This window comes from Egretta garzetta, unplaced genomic scaffold, assembly GCF_000687185.1.
Source record: "Egretta garzetta isolate BGI_Z169 unplaced genomic scaffold, ASM68718v1 scaffold35, whole genome shotgun sequence".
Classification (NCBI taxonomy): Eukaryota; Metazoa; Chordata; class Aves; order Pelecaniformes; family Ardeidae; genus Egretta; species Egretta garzetta.
This window is the reverse complement of record NW_009259730.1, coordinates 1322628-1340152: the sequence shown is the minus strand read 5'-3', so window position 1 is coordinate 1340152 and position 17525 is coordinate 1322628. Positions and strand designations below refer to the sequence as shown.

Genomic DNA, 17525 nt, shown 5'->3' with positions numbered 1-17525 from the left:
GTAACCAATTGTGCTTACTGTGATACATGTGAACGGGCCAACTTTCTGTTGAGAATAAATCTCAAATAAAGAGTATATGATTAAGCTTTCATAAAAAATATTTTTTTATCTATTTTTAAAGATAGCAAGACATTAACCTTGAAGCAGGAAACAGAGGCTTTGCTACTGGAAGTTACTGAGCTAATTAAGCGGCTGGAAGCTGATTGTGAGGAAGCAGAAAAAGCTTTAGAGTTGGAGAAACAGCGAAGGAAAAAGCTTGTCATGAAAATTGATCGTATGTCACTTTGGAGACTTCAGCATCTCCCTGCAGCCGTTCAAAAAGGTATTGGAATTGAAACTAAGAATATTTGTTATTTTTCAGTCAGTTTATTACCAAGAATAAGAATTATGGTATGACTATAGTTATGTTTACTGTAATAGGAGTACAATATTTACTCTTCTGAATTTGGTATGTTTGAATACATATCCAGAAAAAAAATATGGAAAGTGCTGTGGAATGTTCAGCATTGTTTGAGAAATAGCATAAAAGTAGACAAGATGCTCTTAAGATGATAATAAATACTGTTTGGGGCAAGGAATGAGAAGCTGAAACAAAATTAGAAATAATGCATTTGAGTTAAACCACAGATTAAACCACAAATAAAATAAATAAATTTGTGATAAACTTGAATAAAGTACTTATATATTTAGTAGGAATTGTTTGACATAACCGTTGATAGGTCTCCTTGAAATCCCAGATTCCAAGATGTTTGCTATTACCTTTTGTGATGAACTGGCATCTACACAATAGAATTAAAGAAAAAAGAAAAAAGCAGCTACTTAGCAGCTGTTTGCTGTTTGTTTTCTGACTCACAGTCAGAGGCAGGTACTGTCTGAACCTAGACTTTCAGCAAAGTTGCACAATTCATAACAGTAGGCTCCCAAATGTAAAATCACAGTACTCTAGTGCTTATTCTGGTGCACATCGTCCTGAGATACCTCACAATCCAGAGTGTGGTGACAGTGCAAGAGTCTTCCATAACTGTGTTTATTGATGGGTAAACACTGAGTGAAAATCAGTGTGTAATGGAGGCAAGCCAGGAGTGGTTTAGTCCCAAATGCTTTTTTCTTCTCTCTCCCCCTCTCCCTCCTGTCCCCACCCTCCGAAGGCAAAATGTCACATAGTGTACATCCCTAACAATACATGAGAACAATGTTTGTTTGTTTGATTGCTTGTTTGTTTTAGTCAATGACTAACTCTTGACTCGGAAAGTATAAACCTGTGTTAAGGTGCTACTGGTTTGCAGAGATTGCTTTCCTTAAAAGCAATTGCCTCTGATGGACAGTTTATGATGACCTGAAAACAGAGGAGGAGATTGAATACGGAATTGCAGTTGAAATTCATTGATAGATTAGAAACTGCTTTCAGGAGAAAATCCTGTGGCAATGGAAAGGTCAGTTTTACAGAAGCAAAGAACTGCAAGAAGAGAAGGTTGATAATATAATCTTCATTCTTCAGCACAGTAGTTCATGATTTGAGCTGCAGAGATGTTACTTTTTACTTTTTGATGTACTTACCTACAGTGATGCAGCTGTGAATCATTTTTGTATGTTGCTATACATTCCTGTTGCTTTCACTTTACTGTTTAGCATTCTCTATAAATATCAAAAGTTTGGAATAGTGGAATACAATTAATGCATTTTCAATTCTGTTAATATATGCAATAGTACAGTATTTAAAAAAAAAGCAAATTAAACCATCATGAAGTTTGGCTGTGAAAATTAACCAATTATTCTCCTTCGATTTATCAGTGGGCTATGTCAGTATGACGTTGTGTCCTTGGAGTAAATTTGTAATTTTCAGGATTATAACTTTCCATAGTATTATCTATAAGACAAAAATTATGCTAAAATGCAATTGGGGATGAAGGGAAAAGACCCTCAGGGATGTTATAATTATCCCTAATCTAAGTATTACAAACCCAGGAGATTCTTAATAAAGAGTTTTCATAACCCCTTCAGAGTAGACACTGAATCCTCTTATTTCTTCAGATTTCCCTTGATTTCTGTTATTGCTAGCTCCTGCTGCATCTATGTCCTGTAGCACACTCAGGTAATTGCAGCGACATAACCTATCTTCAGGAATTACCTTCTCTGAAATATAACAAAAATCCAATGTAAACCACATTTTTCATCCTGATGTTAAGTATCACTTTGTATGATGTAGAAAAACCACTTATTCATACAACATCTCTTTAACTTTTAGTAGCAATGAAATAATAATTTTGTAAAGTTGTGGATTATGCCTTGTTAACACAGGAAAATTTATTGACTATTAAGGGATTGTATTGAATATTCCACAGCTAGTTCTCAGAGCTAGACAGCCTTTTTTTCTCAGTAGCATGTGCTTCTCTCTCTCAAATTTATGACAAAGTTTACTGCTCTTGAGACATTTTCTGATTTTTTTTTCTTATCTGATAATCTTACTTTACTTTCCCTAGTTTCATACCAATAATTTTTCCATATAGAACATCAGCTGCTGCAGGACACAATCTCTAATAAGCTTTTTTTTTTCCTGAGCAGAATAAAATATATGTTGTCATTCAGCAACCAGTGGTCCAGTCACATATTTTCTTGTGAAGACCCATAAGAAATTTAAGCCAAGGTCAGAGAAGTAAATGCAGCAAACTGAACTAAGACTGACACACATTCTGTGTGGCAATATGAATATGTTTTGTTTGTTGGCTTTGAGTTTGTATCTTTAGTTTAGCTTTCTTGAAGCCACATTTAGTTCAGGAAGTGTCCCTGAACTGAAAATAGTTGGCCTTTTAAGAGGATGTCAGTTTTATACTTGCCCTGTTCTTCCTCTGCATCTACATATGTCTGTTGCTGGAGACTAGAAGCTCAGGAGAGCTGTTCTTGTTTATAATAGCATCCTCTACATATGTCTTAAGGCTAGATGTTTTAATTTTCTTCATAAAAACCACCCCACCCCTCACTTTGAAGATTTGCTTGAATTACGCACTAGGATTATTAAGTGAGTTTAAAACCGGTTCCACTGCTAATGCAGTATTTGGTGATGTCTTTTGTAACCAGTGTCCTCTTTTGGCCTTCAAAGTAGTTTCCAGCAAAATTTTGTAACTTTTGAACTTAGTATTATGACAACATATCTCCTAATCTCCCTAGATATTCATGGTGTCACTCAGATACTCTCATTTTCTTATGCTAATTATCTTTTTAACAGAATATGAAATGTGTGTTCAAGATACCTTGGAGCTACAATGGCATTTTGATTGTAAAAGCCGTCAGCTGCAACAGGTACAGAACAAAATATTTAAGACTGAAACAGTCAACAGAAAGATTCAGGAGGACATAGACTTCGTGAAGAAACACAGCCCTCTGCTGGAAGAAAAGCTGAATCTAGAGGGTGAAGCTGTGAAGGATGTGTTACTGACTTATGAAAAGGTAAATTAAAACAAAGATTCTTTTAGAACCTTTCCATTACATAGGTGCGTACCCTTCTAGAGAACTTCTGGAAGTGCCAAACTCTGTTTTAAATTTTGTACACAAAGACTGTGAATTATGTGCTTGTACTGCTACATATAGGCATTCAGTGCGGACAGAATTCAGGGAGGATAATGCTGTCAGCCTTTAATAAATGTCTCTTAAGCATATACGGAATATAATTCTAACTTTGTAAGTTGATTTCATGTGGGATTTTTCACAGGAAGTGTAGAAGGCACATAGCTGATATTTGCATAGATTCTTCTCAGATCTCTCACAGACATCAGCATTTGTTCCAGAATATGGAGATGTTAGCTGTCAAAAAATGTTTGTAAGATTTAATTATTTTTAGATGCTGATGTACATTTTTCCTAATTTATTTGTTGATAGTATTTATTGATAATAATTTATTATTTTTTGATAATAAATTCCTAATGTGAATAACATCAGGCTGAATAACCAAAGTGCAGTAAAGTTGTAGGTAGCTTAAAATTCATGTCTAAAAAGGGAGGTACTACTTCAAGTACAGATTTTAGTACTAATTTTTATGTCTTCTGTATATTTTCTATAGTAACTTTTAAATACAAATCCAGAGATTAATCTCTTTTTCAAGGTACTTACAGTCTAAAAATGGTTTTCTGTTTGTAGATGATTCTTAATAAATATTATTTATTTTAATTTGTTTTATTTTGAGCTTCTCATATTTTGAGGACTCAACATTCATGTCAAAATACTTCTAAAATTAAAAAGAGTTAATTGCCTAATACATAAGTAATATGAGAATTATCATTAATTAGTTCTGACCTATGAAATAACTCACAGTTTTATCAGTGTTATGAGATATGTTCAAAATACTGGCTAATTAAAATCAAGTTGGTTATTTTTGTTTTTATTTTGTATCCTTGTTAATGTCTTAGTATGCAGTTAAAATATTGAGGTGTGCTAAAGTACAACTCAGGAAGTAGATTTAAAATATTTTTTTTCTAAAGACTATTTTAAATAAGTACTTGTTTTCAGAGGGTTTTTTCTTTCTTTCTTTCCAAAATGTGGCACTACATATCATAAGAAGATAGGTTTGGTGTTACTGTAACATTTATATATTTTGTTTCAACTAAATTTCTAATCATCAAATAAAATATTTGACTTTTATTGTGCTCTAATTTATATGCTGTTTGTTACTCAGGTTTGTTTTTTCCTCCCATGGCCTTAGAAAAGCAGCTGATATTTAATTTTCTTTGCAATTAAAACAATTATTTAATTTTGAATCTCTAGCTTTTAATATCCAGAGAACTAGTTTGAGCAGTGAAGTGCTAGATTATAGAAAAGATTTTATATCATGTTATTTGTTCATAGTTAGAGTATTTTAAAAAGCAGAGACAGTAGAGATATGGATGTCTCTGTTTGACAATTGTTAGGAACTGAGTGTCCCAATGCTATTTATACCGTTGAAAATTGGCGTTCATTGTCTGCGTTGTCTCAGGCCCCTCTTTTACAGAGGTTACTGCCCATCTTGCACATCCTGTAAGGGATGTTTAAGTAATGATTCTGTACTGAGTGAAATCTCAGTGGCTTCTTTTAACATGATTTCTTTCTTTCTGCTCCAGAGGTCACTATCTTCCCATGGAAGTAGCCACCTTTTCACAATAACTTCAAAGTTTTGTAACAGTATGAAAGCCCTCTTGCTAACATTTCTTTATGTTATGCAGTTTTATAGCACACATTCTGTTGTCTTCTGCTAGGTCTATTGCAGACCGTGCAGAATTTGTTATTAAGTTGTATGACGTCCCAAAGTATTACTTCAACTTTAAACTGCAAAGAATCAGAGAAATCTTGAAATTATTTTTTATTTTAAACATTATGTATGATCTTTATATAACATCTTTCAGAAAACTTGTTTTATTTTCTTAGACATCAAAAATATACAGTGATGTTTGTTGTGAACTCATGGAAATCCAAAAAGCAATGAAAAGAATTGATGAAGAATCTGAAACGAAGATAAAATCTATGCATGAGAAAATTAAATATGCTGAGATGCTATTGAGTCAATACAAGTAAGAGCTACTCAATATGGTATTATAATGTCCTGTTAGTTTTAATAATGACAATCACACTATAGAAAATTTGCTTTTAGAAATAATTTTAAATTCTGATTTTTGTAAAATTAAATTAATAGAATTATACATAAAAGAAGTGTTTGCCTTGTTTGTCTTAGCTTGCGTTAGGGAGGGATGATGTCCGGAAATATACCCAGATGGACAATTCCATGAATCGACTCCTGAAGCATTCCATTTTGACCTTAGTTTACTTAGGCCTTACTTTACTTTGACCTTACGAAGGAATTTTTAATCCCTTTGACAGAACTTTTTGCTATCATTCTTATAAGCTGCACAGATTAGTTGCACGGAACATCAGCACTTATCATAGTGCCATATTTATGTTATAATTATAACTTAATTTTGAACTTGTATGTAACCTGAACAATTCTAGCCAATACCACATACTTTTGAACTTCTCAAAATACCTTGTCTTTCTTTATTTTAGCAAACAATCAAAATTACTGTAACTTTATTGGATTGCAAGGTAGCTTCTGTATGGCAATGTTGTACGTTGCAGTTTCTTCACTGTAACCTCTTCTCAGGTTATTAACCCCTGAATTATCAAGTAGAGCTTTAGTAACAGTGGAATACCACTAATGGCCAGTCACTGACAAGTCTCTCTGTCACTGAACATACAGAAAAAGAGTCAGCACCAAAAATAACTATGCCAAAGAACAAGAAAACCAAATATTTTATATTTGGTAGGAGGTTGCCCTTGACTTTGCTGCATATGCCTATGGCTAGTTGCCAGGTTTTATTTGGCAAAGTAGCAAGTGACACAGTGGCTCTTTTTCACTTGAGATGAAGAAAGCTTACAGGCATAATTGAAAGACATCAGTAAATTTTTGAGATAACCTTACTGACAGTAACAGATGTTTCTGTACTGCAGCATGTGACAGCAACTGTTCTTCAAATATCAGGTATTTCAAAAACTGCACATGGCAGTTACGACGTTTATACATTTTGTAGTAAGTCATCAAATTTGGTCCATCCTATTCATTCAGAACTACCTAGATTCACTAGGAATTTATATGCCAGTTCCATAACTCAAGTTGTGCTGTGTACTCCCTGAGCTGGGATAGCATGCACTCTTTTGGTATTCCAGAGAGTTCATGTTAGAAAGAACCTGATATACAGTAGTGGCTGTAAACCTGTCCTGCTCGCTGATGCTTCCTTCAAGGCAGCAAGACTAATGCTAATGGTTGAGATGTACGTGCAAACTCATGTCCTTGGCAACCTCATTTCTGTAGGTGTTAATTTCTCATCCAGCAAAACCACTGCCAGGGACTGTCCCATCTAACTCCCATTTCCCATTTCTTTTCAAGGATCATTCTCTTGAGAATTTACTATAGAGTTGGCCTCATTAATTTACCTAAGAGCAGTAAAGGAGCAACTACAGAGCTGAAGAGAAGTTTCTAGTTACAGAATTTCTTAATTTTTGAAGGGTGTCTTTTATCTAAAGATACATGTACCATCTCAAGTTAGTGCTGTATCTCTTCTACAACCATTTGGTCTTTTAATTAAGATACTGTGGTTCTCTTACTGCAGGATGTCTGTTTCCATACACTGATCCATTCATATCGCAGGAAGTACTGTGAACACAAAATACTCCCTGATCGTTTTTAGAGAAGGATTATGTTTATTGGACTAAAAGTGGAATTTAGACTTCACAAAGTTCCTGGCAGTAACGTTAGGTCCCTCAAAGAGATGGGCCATCTGTGTCTGCTAGATTATTGTGTGATTGTAGAATGATGTGACTTCCAAATATGACTGTGAACTAGAAGAGCTACTCTTCACACCAGCACAGATGTAGTATTTGTAAGAGCTGTTACTCAATGCTCCTCAGTGAAAGCCTATTTGCCAAAGATGGTTCTTATCTGTACATATCTAAGAATCTTATGCCACATGTCAACCCGCCTTTGTCAAGAAAATATCAAACTCTAGAAATTGCTACTAGTAGAAATAAACAGATTTTGCATGTTTACAGTCCAGCAGCACCCTGCCAGACTTTTTAGAAAGACAGAAAGTAAGCATTTATGAATAGCTTATAGTCATGGTTTAACACCAGTAGGCAGCTGAGCCCCATGCAGCTGCATGCTCGCTCCCCCGAGTAGGATGGGGTGGAGAATCAGAAGGGTAAAAGTGAGAAAACTGGTGGGTTGAGATAAAGACAGGTTGATAGGCAAAGCAAGAGCCACACACACAAGCAAAGCAAAACAAGGCATCCATTCACTACTTCCCATGGGCAGGCAGGTGTTCAGCCATCTCCAGGAAAGCAGGGCTCCATCACACATAGTGGTTACTTGGGAAGACAAACACCAAAACACCATCACTCCGAACAAACGACCCCCTTCCTCCTCCCTCCCTGCAGCTTTTATTGCTGAGCAGACGACATATGGTATGGAATATCCCTTTGGTCAGTTTGGGTCAGCTGTTCCAGTGGTGTCCCCTCCCAATGTCCTGTGCACTCCAGCCTGCTCATTGTTGGGGCAGTCTGAGGAGCAAAAAAGGTCTTGACGCTGTGCAAGTACTGCTCAGCAACAGCTAAAACATCCCTGTGTTATCAACACTGTTATCAGCACAAATCCAACACGCAGCCCCATACTAGTAACTGTGAAGAAAGTTAACTCTATCCCAGCCAAAACCAGTATAATTATATACAAGCCCATTGTAATTACTGCATTCTGTCAGTGAAATATCTTTTGTAAGCTTGTCTACCAGGGAGGCCAACACCAAATCCTCAAATAACTGAGTAGTTGTGAGAGGTTAGGGTATTGCAAGTGACCTTTTTATTTGATGTATCAAATAGGAAGAATTGTTATACTTTTTAACCTTATATGTAAACTGTTTTAGTTATATATGATAGAATAAAACAAGGCACACAGTAGAATTTAGGAGTGAGGTATTTCCATCCCCTCTGTGACAGGACCCACTCTCAGACATAAACAAGAGGTCATAGCAGCTGTTTTCGGTTGGGTTTAGATTTTCTTTTCATTTCTTTGTTTAAGAAATAATTGGAATTGGTAAGTGTGATTGTTTTGCTTACTGTTTATGGTGCTTACTAGGCCATGGTAAAGACCTACACCTGATTGAAATAATGGGTGTTGGCTGTATCATTTCCAGTTTCTTTAGATTATAACATGTTGGCAACTTTACTTCAAAAACTGATTAGTGCTCAGGAACTTGCAACACTTTCTTCAGCCCCACAAAATGAGTACTTATTGCCTGCCTCAGAATCTTGTAAGTTAAGCCTGCAGCACAAAGTAACACTGACTTTTGCAAAACTGAGCACTCTTACAGTGTATTTTGGGGTAGGTATCAACCTCAGGAAATCATTACTTTGGCTAATATGGCTGGTGCTTTTGATGTCTGCTATCCAGGGAGATCTGTGCTTGCCAGTCAGCTAGAGCAGAAACCTTACTGACACATTTTTGAAGAAAGGAAGGTTATTTAGATGCAATAATCCTGTTTCTTTAAGATACCATATCACTGTGGATCTCTTTGCCATTGGCACTAAACTGCAGAATTAAAGAAAGCTCATAGCTCTTTCTGTAATATGTCTAGACTTTAATACGGGAGCAAGAGGCATCCTAGTTAACATGAATTTACTCAAACGATGTTGCTGCTCAAGAAGTTCCAGTCTTGCACTCATAAAGTGTCTGTGCACTTGTAATAAGATCGAAACTATCTGTGTCTCAGTAAGGATGAGTCAGTATAGGATAAAAAAATATATTTTTCTGTAAGATGGATAGCTTAGCAATACTAGAGAAATAAGTCTCTGTCTGAGTTGTTTCTTTTGTCAGCATGTCTTTTTCCTTTTTTGATTCTAACCTTTACAGTGAACTTTTGATCTTGTTTTTCTTGAGTTCAGGGTAATTTTGACACTATATTAGAGGTATTTAAGTTAATTATATTTTATTACCTCTAAGATTCACAGTCAACATATTTGTGTTTAGTTAACTAAAGCTTAACTTCTTTCATTTCAGAGCCTAGCTTGCAATCTGGAAAGAATATTAGCATATGAAAATAAAAACTGTAGTCAGAAATATAGCTAAAACCTGAGTATTTTATTATGCAAAACCTGAGACCAGAATTCTGTAATACCAACACTTGTCAAAGCTGGAGTGACTTCTGGAAATTAGCATGTGATTCTCCAATTAAAGTCACTACATATGTCTAAACAAAGGAAGAGGTGTGTGAAGAGTAGAAGATAATACTTTTGATGGATATGAGCCTGTGAATGCAAGCTTCACAATGTCTTCACAGTGTTTGGAAGTTTAATTATAGCTTAAATATGTATATAGAGATGATCTGATCAAATGTTCATTAGCTCCTCTGTGGGTTCCAGCTAGAGAAATCAGACAGCATGAACCCTGATTCTGTAACTGGTGAAGTTCATTGCAAACCTCATGTTGATTTTAATTACAGGAAAGATCAGGTCCTGAGTAAGAAGTATTACCAAAACTGTGGTGTGATTTATTACTATGTATTCAGATACTCTGCAAATCAGTTTAGTATTTCACTGGCCTATTTAGTGTTCTGTCAGCTTGTCTGAATTGCTAGCTGCTGACAAGAATTGTTAGCCATGGTTATAGTGATCCATTGCTGGAGGTGATTTTATCATGTAATACCAGATTAAATAATGTTAAAAGTAACTGATTTAACTTTTCTTTAATTTTTAACTATTCCAGCATTTGCCTACTATTAAACTTTATTCCTTATCAATTCATATTTACAAAGTGTGGTCAGCAACGATTTGTTACTCTCTTCTTGTAGGCAAATTGTTGCAGTTTGGGAGTCTAAGCCTTAAGATGTATGCAGTGATAAATATTGCTGTGTATTGTGATTCTTCTTCACTAGCCTATATCCCCTATAGCTTTGGATTCTTACCTTATTCCTTCTTCCTATCTATTTTCTAAAGCAACTCCCATTATTTTCCACATGCTTTCAAAATACTTGTGTATTTTATGACCTTTCCAGAATGTCCCCTGGCTCCTTTTCACTTCTGTGATAAATTTTTCTGAAATGGGTTGAAAGGTAATACAAATTGTATTTAAAATTAAGCCATGTCAATGACTTTAACAGGGACATTTTACTCTCATTTTTATTCAAATGTTTGGCATTCTATTTCTTACTTATTCTAACATCTTCTTAGCTTCTTTAACTGTGCTAAATGTTGAGTAGACCTTCTGAGTGTTTATGGAAATACATACATGTCTTTGTCAAGTTCATACTGTTAATTTAGATTTTTAAGGTGTACTGATTGCCTAATCTCTCTGATCTTATATTTCTTTTGAGTTTGGACACTAAATGGTACATGCTGTTGTGTTCTCCAGTTATTTAGTTTGTCTTGAAATGTTTCTTAGTTCTTTTTGGCCTTGCCTATTGTAATCACACTGTATGCAGACTTTTAATTTCACTAGTCCTTGCCCTTTCAGATCATTTGTAAATATATCAAGGCAACAGATATGAGGTTTTGAGATACCATGCTGTTGACCTATTCTTTCAATGAAAATTGATCGTTTAATCTTACTTCTGCATTTTTTCATTAGTATTAGAATTTTTCATCTCGCCTTCTGAATACTTCACTTTTTAATAGTCCTTTATGCAGGATTTTGTTCAGTTCCCTTTAGAATTCTGTCACTGTGTCACAGCTGTCAGCTTGCTTAGCAATTGCAGGGCAGTGTGGGTAGTTTTCCTGTTTTGTTTTTGTAGTCTTAGCGGAAATCAAGGCCCTTGAGTTTGTTCCATGTGCAAGAAAGAAAATGTAGTGTTTTCCTATAACAAGCCTTCATTCTGAGCTACACTAAAATTGCTTTACAGGAGCTCGTGGTTTTTTGAAACAAGTCATAATGTAAGTAAAATCCCCATGATAATAGCAACAGTTAACTAATACTGGAAATTCATCATCTATACTGATAGAAATATACCATGTATGTTTGCTGTTTCACCTGGTTAAGTGATTTCCTATTCATACCACATGACAGTGATGTAGACTGTTGTGCACCTTGCAACCTGTTTTGTTTGTCTGAATGTAAATTAAACTAAAAATGCTAATGATGCTAGTGTTTTTAGTAATATCAGCATTTATGGGAAAAAGTTGAGTAGAAGACCTTTTTTCTACCCCTCAGTGAAGAAATTGATTCTTTTTCCCAGCCATTTGCTAGACTGGTAATTAAAATCATGCTTACATTACAGAGGAAGTCGACCCTTCAGCTGCCATCTGAGGAGGACTAGAATAACATGTGGTATTGATAGGTGTGAGAAAGACAGATTTGTGATGGCACAGACTTGAAAGACTGTTCTGTAGTTGATACTCTTTTCTTTATGTTCAGTGCCATCAGTGAGAAAATGATGAAGATTGCATGAAGCTCAAAATACTGAGGCCTGGGGTACATCGCACAGCACAGTCTGTTATTTTTTACACGTATTTGCTGTGGCTGGTTGTACTGTATTTTTCCATTAAGATTGTACTTAGAAAGCTGGTAGGTAATCTGAGAAGAAAATTACAATCTATGACTGTTACGTGTCTGTCATTAGAATAATTCCAAGTATCATTTATGTTTCTTTCATGGGTGCTGGGACCAGGAAAGTAGAGGTGTTCGAAGTGTTAGGTTTCCCACTTGTGTTATGTATATTCTGTCACATTTGGAATGTGACTTTGCAAATAAGTCTTTTCTCCATCACTAGATGGAAATCTTGGAAGCAAATAAAGAAAAAGTGTCTATCAAGTAATCTTGTAGGAATGGCTCTTGAATTAGTGATGAAGTCTCTTCAGTATTGTTTTCTGTTGTTTTGCTGTGTTTAAGTATGCAAAACTTGTTCAGGTTTCATTTGGATTGTAATGCAGTAGATACCTCTAAAATTCAACTACTGTTGGTCTTAGTTCTGCTGGGGTGGATTTATTTTGCCATTTAAGGCATGCTTCAGAATATGTTACTGACCAAGATAGTTCTCTGGGGAGCATGGGGGAAATTCCTCTTTTCTGCCTTCTGAAACAATAATAAAAATAATGGACGAGTACCAACAGTCATTGTAAAATTTTAACCTGATGTCCCTCTATTTCTTCCGCCTTTCACCAGATCCATTCTCACACATGGCTGTAACAAAAGGTCTGTGCAAAGTCTATAAAGAGGCCTAACAGTGTTTCGTGGTAGTGTTTTCCTGACGATTGTTGTAGTTGCTATTATCTCTTTCTGTAATTATGGCCAGTTTTCCTCCTCATAATGCTGATAAATCTGCTATTCAGAGTGAAAGTAAGGTCCTTATCCCCTCCTTTGACCTTGCCTACTGCCTGCAAGTTCCTTTTTACACAAGGAATTGACGTCAGTAAAAAATTTTTTTCACAAATGACATTTGTCCACAAGATGACAGTGGAGTGGATTGATTAAGTGAAGATGGCTCTGAACTAGATTCAGCCACTAGCAGAGAAAGAAGTTGACTCCTATTTTGTTTAGTTATCATGTGAGGTATGAAACAAAGTCTTGTTCTTAACTACACCAATACCTGTTCAGAGGTCCAAATAGAAGTTGTAATGTTGGCAGGCTGTTTCAGTGCAAGTGAAATGGTAGCATGAGTAGTTTTGATATCTGGCTGAAATTGTATGAACCTGCCAGCGTAGATATTTAGAAATTCTCTCATGCATACCTGTTCAAGAAACGTAGTAGAGAATCAAAATAAATCTTTACTAATTCAGATCTGCTTTACATTTTCCTTTATGGAGAGGGACTACCTTGGAATATTTCCAAATAGATGGATTCACTTTGTGTGTATTTCTATTAGGAATGAGTTAAAGCATTCTGAATTTATTTGGACCGAATACTGTATGAAGTTAAAAGAAACAGAGGAGAAGATTATAAAGGATGAAAAACACCTTGAGGAGTTAGTGAAGCAAAAAGCAGAAATCCAGGAAGATGCAAAATGTTGGAACAGCAAAGTGAGTCTTGAATATTTATAAACAAGCAAGTAAATGAGTATCTTTTATTGAAAAGTACATGAATGCCTGAATATTTTGTATGTTTAAGAGTTAAGGTCTTCTGTAAAAGTAAAAATACAAATACTGATTTAAAAATAAAAAGTGGTAGATTCTGTAGAACTCTATGTTCATCCTTCTGTTGTAGTATTATTTTTCAGCTTTATTTATTAAAAATATCATAATCATCTTACATTCCTTTAAGTGACCGGGATATTTTTAGCTGTTGGATGCATATCTGCTTAATATTATTTATCTTCTTAAATCATCTGGAAGAAAGTGTGCATTTAGTGGGACAGCATAAGTGTCCTGTTGAATTAGTAGATTTTTTGACCTGACATGGCACATGATGCACTCTTACACCATGCAGAGTATTTTACTTAAAATTCCCCTGGGTTTTGGCTATATTTGTCTAACATTCATTTTGAAATCTTGTTGTACTTGGCAGTTTAAAACCTGAACTGGAGTTCCCCATGCTGCCTGACTAGGAGTTCTCAATTAAATGACAACTCCGTATGTGGAACCAGTGGAAAATGCCTAAAACAGGATTTAGATGCCCACAACAGAACTTGTTCTTTTTTTATATGTATGTGTATGTACATATGTATAAATAAAGTATGAAATTCATTCTCTTGTACATGCCCAGTGCTGTTGTGGTTTGTGCATCTAGCTAGCTAGGTCCTGCTAAGGATCCAGTGGAATCCAGAATCTAGGTGAAGTATTTCTGAGAAGCTGAATCTACAAAGCATGCCCAGAACTTTACAAAAAAACCCCAAACACCCCAAAACTAAAGATACAGTCATATTAGACAGAAACCAATGGGCATGTTCTTGCCATTTGTTTCAAATTGTGTATTACAGTTTTCTTCCTGTTATGGCACCAGCAATTGCTACCAACTGATGACTAGAAAACCACTACTTTCAAATAGAGCCAATACTTATTAGTAAACATTTGGGGGTTTTTTGTTTTGTTTTTCTTTCTGGATTTGTTTCCAGCTGGTTTGCCTGACCTGATATACTTCAGTAGGTACTACTTGGCTACTTGATGTGCAACAGGGATAAAGTGGAGCATGGAACTGCTCCATTTGGTGACCAACTTTGGTTTGATTAGTTTATGCTAAAGATGAGCCAGAGTTAGTTTTAGCATAAAGCTGTTCTGTTATTGTCAATTTCCTTCAAAAAACATGACTGAACCAACTAGCTGAATAAATCTTTACAAATAATAGTGGGTTTTCGGAGAGCTCAAAGTGCTTCTTCTGATGGAGTTATTTTGGGAATTGGGAAAATACTGTGATTATTTTCTGTGACTTCAGTGGGGTTTGGACTGGATCCAAATTCTAACATGATAATTGTCATGTACATCAACAAGTTTGAAGATAGAATTAGTGATATGAAACAATATTTTTCTGCTTTTTTTTTCCTGGCTTTTTTTCCTTGTTTTAATTAATCCTGGTTTTTAAATTTTATACATGTCCTATTGGGAGCATTACAACAAGACAAAGCCTATATTGTTTCCTTCCTTAGCTGCTGGGGCATAGCCACATACAGTCTTATGTAAATCTGCTCTTCATCCGATTCTTGAGGTAGCAGTAGGAAATTACATGCCGTTTAGAGTACTTGTGTCCTAATTCTGTCCTGATCTTCCCACATGTATTCTCTACATTTATGCTAACATCCTTATCAACCCTGATCCTGCTTGGACACATTTGTTGTCCTGTCATATTCCAGTTATACCAGTATCTCTATGGAGATTGTATAGGTAAGTTCTGCCAGGGTAGGTATGTTGTTTCAGCCTCTGCAGAGGAAAGAGAGCTGAAGGAAACAAAGTTCATTAGGCTTGGTGTGAGCAGGCATGCCTGTATCTACCTAAAGCCACTTTAGATGTTTTCCTCATCCTGTAGATGCTTGCTTTCCTAACATCCTCATTTTCCCCTAAGCTCCAGTGATTGATCCGTCATTGAATCTCTGTATGAATCTGTATTAAGTCAATAGGTATATTGAGATACCAAGGAAAATCTTGAGGCTGAGAGGAGCTTGAAGTATTCTGCTTAATTATACCATGTATGTCGTGTATGAATTAGCAGGCTGTGAGTGTGTGCTTACTGATACTGTGAAGTTTGAAGATTCTGCTAGGATACATTGCAATGGCCATGTGCATAGAATAATATAGCATGAAATATCTCAAGTTACTGTTTAATAGCCTTCCTTTTAAATTTATTTTAAAATATATATTGTTTAATTAATACAAAGAAATATAGGAGATATTTGTATTACTTCTTTTACAAAATATTTTCTAGATAGAAGATTTGAATAATAAAATAGCTGCCCAAGGAGGTGAGAGCGTAAAAATATCAGATGCTTCTTCTGAAGTGATTAAAGCTGTGGAGGAATTAGTAAGTTTTTTATTGTTTTTATAGAAATGAAGCAAAAATGCTTGCATACTTGCATTTTCTGTGTTGGCCTGAAATAATTTCAACTTATGCTAAAGGTGTCTTAATGTTTCAATGTTCATTAGAAATCCACCGGGGAAAGTGATCTACAGAATTTAAAGCAAAAGCTTCTCAATATCAGTGAAGCACTGGACATTTTGAAATGTGAAAATGAAGAACTTGAGGGAGAAAATGAAGAGTTTTTGCAAAAAATTGGAAATAGGTAATGCCTGCAATGTAAATTTAGGAAGCAAGCAATATTTTTTCACTGAAAACATGCCTACAAAATCAAATCTTTCTTTTATTTTAAGTCTGTCTGTAATTTAACATTTCAATAATTAGAAATCACTTCAGACTGAAATTTATCTTCTAACTTTTTTGCCCTTCACTTGAAAGGAAAATAACTAAAATTCTGCAAAAGATCAAATACATACTTTGACACTTAAAACAAAATGAGGAAGATTCTGAAATGCTCTGTATGTTAACAGGAAACTCAGTGCCCAAAACATTTTGGTAAAAATTTTTATGAATTTAATTTCTATTTTTTTCATATATGATTGTTATAAACATAGACTCTGAACTACCATTTTTCTCTGTTTTGTTTGAATTCCTGGAAGACATTATGCACACATCTTTTATAGCTTCTCAATTTACTGAGTCCCAATAGCTATGCTTTAAACTATATTGTACATAATATTTTCAGTGCATTTATAATATAACAGCAAATGAAATAATTTTTTAATTCCTTCTTCCTCTAGACACTAGGTGTATGCTGGTTTTATGTATCTGACAGGTTATCTTCTTTATCCCCCTAGTAACTTTGGATTTTATTGTCTGGTTTCAGTAAAGTCAACTGAAAAGAAAAGTTCTTGAAAATAATTAGATTCTTAAAAGTTTTGTAGAAATTGATGACTGAGTTGAATACAGACATCCTGTCAGCATGAAAATATTCCTTACTAGACTCCAAAAATTCCATATGAGAGATGTGGGCAAAGGGAGGAAATAAAAAGATGGAAGAGAGGAGGAGGCATGTGCATACTCCTTAATAATGCTCCAAGTTGGAGCTCACACGTTACATACTGAAGTAAATCAACTATGGGACACAAATGGGTAAGAAACCAGGCTTCATTAGTTCTGATGTTGATGGAACTACTTATTTGGATTATTAGAACATTTTAGCATTAGTTCCGTAGCTTTGCAAATTTATTATTTTCAATTTCATTGACGTATTTTTGATGGATTAAAACTTTTATTTCATCATACATGTAAGACAATGGAGAGAGATATTGCCCATGGTGAAAATATTAACTGATAGGCTAAAAGAGGAATCTCATATTTGTAAGAACATGTACAGGCAAATGCAGAACATCAGGAGACAGAGAGGAGTTCTTGGAAAACAGATTTGGGAAGCATTATTACTTGAGACCATCTTGTACATTAAAACTTTACAGGCATCCTAGAAAGACTGGACAAGTTCACAGGAAACATCCTTTGAGCATTATCTATTTAATATATAATTAGTGTTGTTGTGAGTGTGTCCTGATTA

At 35.1% G+C, this 17525-nt stretch overlaps 1 protein-coding gene across 1 annotated transcript in view; it reads left to right on the top strand.

The window, feature by feature from the left end:
- Nucleotides 1–17525, top strand: part of CCDC178 (coiled-coil domain containing 178) — a 115044-nt gene that overhangs the window by 7962 nt on the left and 89557 nt on the right. The window contains exons 5-10 of the mRNA XM_035894957.1: nucleotides 122–322; nucleotides 3224–3444; nucleotides 5392–5534; nucleotides 13362–13515; nucleotides 15848–15943; nucleotides 16066–16202. Coding sequence (XP_035750850.1) covers nucleotides 122–322; nucleotides 3224–3444; nucleotides 5392–5534; nucleotides 13362–13515; nucleotides 15848–15943; nucleotides 16066–16202 — 952 coding nt within the window. The remainder of the gene's footprint in view (nucleotides 1–121; nucleotides 323–3223; nucleotides 3445–5391; nucleotides 5535–13361; nucleotides 13516–15847; nucleotides 15944–16065; nucleotides 16203–17525) is intronic.